Source organism: Mesitornis unicolor, unplaced genomic scaffold, assembly GCF_000695765.1.
Source record: "Mesitornis unicolor isolate BGI_N332 unplaced genomic scaffold, ASM69576v1 Scaffold30700, whole genome shotgun sequence".
Lineage (NCBI taxonomy): Eukaryota > Metazoa > Chordata > Aves > Mesitornithiformes > Mesitornithidae > Mesitornis > Mesitornis unicolor.
The window spans coordinates 286-8,321 of NW_010158077.1; the positions used below are offsets into that span (position 1 = coordinate 286).

Here is an 8,036-nt window from a genome sequence, read left to right on the forward strand (position 1 = left end):
GCTTTCACAGTCTAAGGTAAAAAAAAAATCCACTTGAGAGTATATATATATATACATTAAAACCCGACTCCTCAGTGCTAGAAGCTAAAGCCACTCCATTTGAAGACCTCTCAATGACAACGATAGATGGCAACTACGGAGTATTATAAAAAATCACACATACTTAAAGAAAACTCATTGCAAACAACTGACCTATATTTACAATACTGCTATTACTTTGCTTGAATGATCTTGTGCGCGTATGTCAGACATTTACAAAAGATTTTTCGCTCCATTCTGATCATAAAATAGATACTGATCTCCAGATTTCTAATACTTTTTCACAACAATACCTTTCCTACGCAGGCACTTAAGTGTGACAAAAATAAGGGCCTTCTTTTTTTCCAGAAAATCCATTTTTAATTAACAGGAGGATTAGATGAATGGGGGTTGACGGTTTACCATTTCAGTATAGCACTTCCTAAAACCAGAGATAAACCACGAACTTAAGTCCTCCACCCCCATCCCGGAATTAAACAGGTAAATACACTACAATACATCTGCTACAAACTTACTGTGACAAGTAAACAAATCAATCGCCTATGGACTTAAATGACTGCAAACTATAGAGAAGTAACGTGGTTTCTGAAAGACATTTATGACAGCCAAACAAGTTTCAGATATCAAATAATATTTTAATTTCTGAATACTTTCAATTTTCCTTGGAATATAACACACAAAGACTCGACCAAACAGTTCAGTTATTATAACTTTTACAGTATACAGAAATGTTGCACTTAAAAAAAAAACCTTCAGTTTTTTTAAACACAAAACTGTAAACTCTAAGATACTGAATCAATCACGTTATCTATAAGTGCCAACAGTGTTATTTTGTCATGCTGATTTCAATGGTATTTTTTAAAAAGGGAAAATATCAACAATTATTATAATACAAAGGGCTTGCAAATATACAAACAGATAGAGGAGTTTAATAACAATTCATGATGAACTATGTGGAACCCAATTCAAATTACAAAAGTTCACTTTGCTTGTTTGTTTGTTTTTAAAATCAAAACCGTAGTGTGTCTTGGACACAAATTCCTTCTACCTAGAATAAATCCCCACAGTTCATTTTTCTGTCCGAAATACCAAAAAAACCTAGATCTGGGGGTAGTTATATGTCACGTGTGGTTCATTCGGGTCTATATAATTATAGCTCTCTCAGCTTCAAGCTAGATTTTGGGTCACCACCTTAAGTGCGCTTCCATCATTGTGTTCTTGAGGGGTTTTTTCTCTTTTCCTTTCTTCCTATGATACTTTCGTGGACTCAGTTTTAATTCTTTCAGAACATATATTTTAAGGATACACAGTTTTTTTATTTTTTTTTAAAGAAGCCAAGGTTATATCAAAAATTATTATAGAACCACAGAATAAACTGGTTTGAAACCAGAAAAATACAAAAAAGAACAGCTATAGGTACATAGACACATAGGACAATTAATAATTTGGAAAAAAAAGACTTACTTTCTTCCGTTCTGCTAATTTTTTCTCCAAATTTCCTTTAAATGCACTTTAAGCGAGATTTTTTAAAAAGTTTACCCCAAAAAAAGAAAAAAAAGAAGAAAAAAGAAAAAAGAAAAAGCCCACCATCGTTTCTTTTCTTCTTCTTTCTCTTTTTTCTTTCTTTCTTTTTTCTTTCTCTCTTTTTTATTTTTTACAAAAAATGATAAGTAGCAAGTTTTTTTTTCTGAACGACACGGGAGTTTTTAATGCATTCTGTAAAAGTTCATTTGACAGTCTCTTTTTTTTAATTCACAGTCCATTAATTTTTTCCTGTCTTCTCTTAGCGAACTTGTAACAACCTTTTACATCCTTTCTTAGCAGAAGGAAATTTAAGAAACAACCAGAACCCAAATGTCATTTGCTTTCCTTTCACTCTTTTTCATCTCCCTTCTCAATTTTTTTTTTGAAATTTTTCTGTTATCTTTCTTTCTCGAATATTTTATTGAATTGACATATAAGGCCAGTTAAAACTGCTGCCAGACAGTAACATATCCCTGATTAGGGTTTCTATGGGGGTTTTACCTACCAAACGGACGAAAAACAATTGCTCTATGACAGAAGAGGAGACAGTGCGAAGGGAGGGGAGACGTAGTAATAGCTTCCCGAATCGTGTTGGCTGGTTGGGATACTGGCTCCTAACATACTCTTCCAAAGCACACTGTGACTTCTCCTGTAAACTTTCAACATGGGCTACATCAGAGAGACCACAGGCATCTAGAAGAAAGTGTATTAAAAAGAAAAAAAAAAAAAGAAAGAAAAAAAGAAAACAATCATCAGATTAAAAAAGTCTGGGTTTTTTTTAATTTTTAATTATTTTTTTTTTTTTATTGCTAGAATTAAGCGTAGATCGTGCGCCATCACCTCGCCCCCCAGAGTTAAAGTAGGATTTTACCAAAAGGGACAATCTCTTTCTGTGTACGTGTGTGTTTTTGTATTTCTCTCTCCTGGAGAGGCTCCTTTCGGAGTCAGAATCCCCAAGACTGGAGATTTCCAATGGCACGATAGACCAGAGGGGTTGACAAGGAGGTGCTGGCCAAGCGCAATTTGGTATATCTATATTTTTAGGTGCAAAGGCTGGGGGGCGGGGAAGGCTTGAGTCGAAAGGGGGAAAGGGAGCCACTATATCTCCCCCCCACACTTTGGAAAATAACTGGGGAGAGCCCAACCATGTGATGAGAAGCAATACTAATACTAGTGACAGAAATCATAATAGTAATAATAATAATAATAAAAAAAAATGGCCCAGCCAAAGATAATGGCGCCCCGGATCCAGCAACAGATTCTCCCCCAAAGAAGACAACGCGTTTTTCTTCAGTCTTTGAAACTGATTTAAGTGGCCCTTTAAAACTGATCTTGTCAGTTTAGCCTATTCAGAGGCAGCCATGCAAACTGTGATCTCTCTGTTCATTTGAGCTGTTTCTTTTCCCCCCTCTTTTCTTTTCTCTTTCTTTCTCCCCCCCCCTTCACTCCCCCCTCTTTTTTTTTTCCCTCTTCTTCTTCTTTTTAAACCTAAAGGCCCTTACAAGAAGAAAACTCCCTGATAGGGTCTGGACATTTTTTTTCCCTTTTTTTTTTCTTTCCCTGATACGCTAAAATACAATAAGTTCCCTTTAAATCAGAGACGTCTGTGCTGAAAGAGCACAGGTTGTGACCTGACCTCCCTGTGGCTTTCCTAGGCACAGGGCTAACACATGCATATTCTGCGAGTCATTAGAACCCAGATTTTTTTTTTTTCCTCTTAAAAGAGGCTGCAGCAAACATTACATGCATCTATGTGCGTCTGCTTTACATCAGGGAGTGTTATTGGGGTGCTGCAGAAGCTGCATGCATCACCCTGTTTTTTTAAAAATGTCTTTTTTTTTGCATGCGGCTATCTTCCCCAGAATCAGATAACAAGAAACGTTTATCTAGTTGGGAGGCAATTTACACGCCAGGCCTCACATTTTGAAAATAGTAATAAATTAAACAGTTACGACAGGATCGGACGATTGTTTTCTCAGAAGGCTAAAAAAAAAAAAAAAGGAAAAAAAAAGGAAAAAAAGTGATCTGGGAGAAAAGGCAGGATTGGAAATAAACTCCTCGGTGTGGGTGTGAGCTGGCCAGGGGCTGGGGAGGGATGGGAGCGTGTGTGGGATACAGCTAGGAAAATACATCCTAGAAAACGACCGAAAAATAAAATAAGCACACCTCTTACACCCCTTACCACTCGGGATCCCTGTCTCCCTCTGCCTGGATGTGCCCTGCTCATTGATCACCTTCGGACTTTAGCACCAGTAATTTGGTGTGGGGGGGAGGGAAAAAAAAAAAAGAGAAGTTTTTTATGTGTAAAGCAATAATATATAAAAGGAAGTTTAGGTCACGACCCAGAACCTGGACAAAGTCCAGAAAATGACTTCGTTCCCCAGACCCCCTTTAACACAACAAGGAGCGGATTGTGAGCCCTTCTTTTCCCACATAAACTACATTTTTTTCCTGTTTCCTGATATCAGGCTTTAAAAAACTCCGATGAGTAATTATTTTACAGGTCCTGCTTCCATTCATATGTTTATCGCGTGGCCACTTTCCCAAGCTATCAAATGAGTTGCAAGAAGAAATATATGTATTTCTAAACTTAATCCCAAAACTTCTAGGGCTCCAGCACACTGGGTTGCCGATGCAGCCTTAAAGTTAGCAATCTAAGATAACGTATTGCACAAATTAGCGAGCAGATTATTTTTTTTCCCCTCAAAAAAAAAATAGCCTCCAGAGTTAATATCAGGTTTATTACTCACCCAGGTTAAACTCTAGTGCAAGCTAATTAGATTTCACAACGCACTCAATTATTGCTTTATAACTCATGCACTATTTCTAGGCAGCAAAAGTTGACACATATTTCCCCCCTGCCCCCCCTCTTTGATTATCTAAGAAACACCTCGAGGTCTTTTCCTCGGGAGAGCCATGGCTGTCCTACCCCGGGATTGCACTGCGGAGCGGCAGCCCCAGCCTCCTCTGACTTTTTCCTCCCATTCCTGGTTCCTCATGGGAATGAGCTTTTCGCACCCGCTTCCCGCTTTGGACCAGGCAGCTCCTGCTGGGTACAAATGCAAACTTTTCCCCTTAGCTTCACTGACACAGAGCTGCTCGCTGCCACGTTCAGTTTAAATCAGAGACAGCTCTTTGGAAAGTTGATTTATTTTATTTTATGGGATGGCAGGGAACATATTTTAAACTCAGCTTTGCGCATTTAACTTTTTTTTTTTTAATTCAATTTTTAATCCTGCAGGGCTTTTTTCCCTTCCTGGCTGCCCATAAAATGCTCCTCTTTTTAAAGTGGTTGCACTGATAGGACGACTTGTATTTAACAACATCAAACAGATTTTGCTGCTGTTCGGATGCGTGTCATTAAATGCAACAACCCAGAGCTATACTGTTAAATAAAATATTATTTTCAATGGGAAAAGAGCAGTCTTTCGTGGCAAATGGGTGCCTCTCCCCGTGTCCCCTCTTCCCCCGTCCCCAGCGCTATTCGAATGAGATTGGGGTGTGTTTTGGTTGTCTTTTGTGTATGTGTGTGTTTTCTTTATTTTATTTTATTTTTAATTTTGCACTCCCTCGAAGATGGGATGCTCAGATCCGAGGACCTGAAGGGGAGATCACAGGGCACCGTTTCCTAAAAGGAAAGAGACCGCGCTGGTTCTCGGGGGGGTGGCAGGGAGCGGTGATAGGGTGTAGGCAGTAACACTTTGCAAAAGCAAACACTTCTCAGGGGGGGTCGGGGTGGGGGGAGAAGGAAAAAGGAAGAGCAAAGAAATGCTGCCTACCTGAGGTGAAGAGGACTATGGCCTTTAAACAGCTATATTCTGCGGAGTCGACATGCAATGCTTTCAGTTTTTCTACTTGCTCTTGGAAGATTCGTATGTGGTCCATAAAGGCGACCACTCGGTCAGCAGACATGGGCGAAGCGTGAAGGCCAGCAGCTGCCAGGAGCGGAGCGACGTGGAGGGGCATGGAGCACTGGGCAGCGTTGAGGACGAACAACTCGCTCCAGGTCAGCCTCAGGAGGGCCACCTGGTCTGTGATCTGGAGGTCTGGGAAGAAGGGGATATTCCTGGCCCACTCCACCGCGCTGAAGAGCATCCTAGCTGCCAGTTCACAAATGTTCTCGATGCCCATGATGTTGTTGGGTTGCATGCACTGACTGCCAAAGCGGGAGGTGGGGTAGGGCTCTGCTCTCAGAAGAAGGGAGATATATCCGGATAGGTAGGAATGGCAGTTGAGAGGGTCCCCGTTTGTCAAGGCGAACTGACCATGAGTTGGCTGTGTGGGTGGCATTCTGCCCCTCTGGACCGCTGCAGTAAATAAAGAAGAAACTACAGCTATTAATATCTGAATTGCGACCATCGGTTCACATACAGCCTGCTTTGTGTGCTGCTGCCGGCCTGGGTGACACAGTACCGAAGCAGCTGGAGGGGAAAGCAGGCATTTTTTCCCGAGGCAGAGTTCAGCCCGTACCCCGTTTTAAGGCTTCGCAGCCCCCAGGGTCAAGCCAAAGCAACAATAAAAGCTGAGCGATGCTGTCCGCTCGGCCAGGGCTGCCTGAAGGAACCCGGATCCTCACTTCCCCAAACATGTTACAATTCAGTTATTTCTCCTCCACACTTTCCACCACGGCCACCCCTCCGTCAAGAAATACATCTTTGTGTGCCCGGGGATTTTTCTTCATTACACCTAAAAGAGCTCATTGATTTGAGACTGGGGGGGAGCGGGATGAGGAAGGAAGGGAAGAGGGAAGAAACACTTCAGTTCAAAATCCCCGGCGCTGGTCCCACACGCGTTTCTCGCCCACTGAATATATTGTTGGTGCTGTTATTATACACCCCCCATTTATAAGAAAATATCAAAGGAGGCGAGTTCACCCCACAACATCCTCGGCAGGTCCCTCAGCCAGGCCGGGGGCATTATCCAAAGGCACCTTCCTCAGCTGCCCATGGAAAGTGGGCCTTTCATTTTGTTCATAAATTTACCCAGTGACAGCGAGAGAAAAAGGAGCGAGAAAAAAGGGCTCAGAGGCAGAAAGACGGCAAGAAGGGAGAACGTCTAAAAATGTGCTTGATTTATATTTGTTATCGCCGGTATTACAAGGTTAGTTACTCTTGCAGAAACACAAAGAGAGGAGCCCAGCAAGTCCCAAGCCCCCTAACCCTTAACCTACATAGCGGCGTCCAGACACACAGCACGCACTGGAAAACTGCAGGCTCACATTTCTCGTCTAATTTTATATCACAAAGACTCGACTTGCAGAGACCCGAGCACCCCACACTTACTTCTGGGCTGCTCCTTTCCTCTCTCTCCCCCTTACACCCGTCCCTTCTGCTCCCCTCCCTGTCTCTCCCGAAGGGACAAGAAAATAGGAGGAAGAGGAGAAAAGTGAGAGGATAACAGTCGGGAAAGGCAGGCACACGGCAATGGGGAGATATATATATATACACACACGCGGGTATGTGTATATATATATTTTTAAAGGAGGAAAAATCCGACTGGGAATCCACAGTGGAGTACTGTAGAGCCTCGGTAGGGTGAGTCCCATTGTAACAGTAATTTGAACCGCCTGTGTAAAATTGCAATCTAAGGCAGGGTGCTGGGGGATATATATACACACATATATACACACACATGTGTGTGCGTGTGTGCAGCTCGGGAGGTTGTGTGTGTGTGTGTGTGTGTGTGTACACACACGCACAGACACACACACACACACTCACTCCCAGAGCTGCTCGGGGGGACGGGGGGGACCGCTGAGCATGCAGGGGGAAACATGAAGGAAAAGCAAGAATCATCACCTCCCTCCTAAGCAGCGTGAAACTAAAAATCCACTTCCAATAAACCACCATCAGCAAAATCAAAACAAACACAAATCAATTACGAGTGCAGGAAGAAAGCATGCAAGAGCCCCTGCCTCCCCTGCCCACCCTCTCCAACACCTCTTTCTTTCATTACGAGAAAGTTTCTGTCTGTTTATTAGGGGGTGGGAGGGAGGGAGAAGAGGGAAAGGTTTTGGTGGGGTTTAGGGAGGGAAGTTAAAAATAATAAGAATAATAATTTAAAAAAAATAAAAACAACAAACCATCAACAAAACCCAAAACGCAGCGAGTGAAAAAAAAATTGCAAAACAAATGAAATCCCAATACCTTCCCGTCTCATGCCAACTTTGAGGCATTTTTTGAGGCGGCAGTACTGACACTGATTGCGGTGGTGCTGGTCAATGGGACAGTTCCTGTTGGCACGACAAGTGTAGCTGAGATTCCTCCTTACACTCCGCTTGAAGAAACTCTTGCAACCCTCGCAGGTAAACTGGCCATAATGTTTGCCACTAGACTTGTCCCCACAAACCACACATTCAATGTGCTGCTGCTGCTGCTGTTTGTCTCCTTGGTTCTGCTGGCTTGGCGGGTTGGTCTGAGCTGGCGTACTGGGAGGGCCCCCGGGCCCCGGGGTCTGTGGGGTGTGCGGGGTCC

At 42.7% G+C, this 8,036-nt stretch overlaps 1 protein-coding gene across 1 annotated transcript; it reads right to left on the reverse strand.

Annotated features, from left to right (window-relative positions):
- Nucleotides 1-653: 653 nt before the first annotated feature.
- Nucleotides 654-8,030, reverse strand: NR2F2 (nuclear receptor subfamily 2, group F, member 2). The gene is made up of 3 exons (XM_010182528.1): nucleotides 7,710-8,030; nucleotides 5,343-5,870; nucleotides 654-2,256 (listed from the first exon to the last, which is right to left on the reverse strand). Exons 1-3 carry the CDS (start codon nucleotides 7,720-7,722, stop codon nucleotides 1,982-1,984), a joined length of 816 nt encoding a protein of 271 aa, XP_010180830.1. The 5' UTR covers nucleotides 7,723-8,030; the 3' UTR covers nucleotides 654-1,981.
- Nucleotides 8,031-8,036: the final 6 nt, after the last annotated feature.

Bases quoted from the DNA above. Each gene is read 5' to 3' on its own strand.
- NR2F2 (XM_010182528.1), bottom strand. The intron at 2,257-5,342 runs GTAGGCAGCATT...ACTTTCTTCTAG, and splicing joins CATAGTCCTCTTCACCTCAG to ATGCCTGTGGTCTCTCTGAT.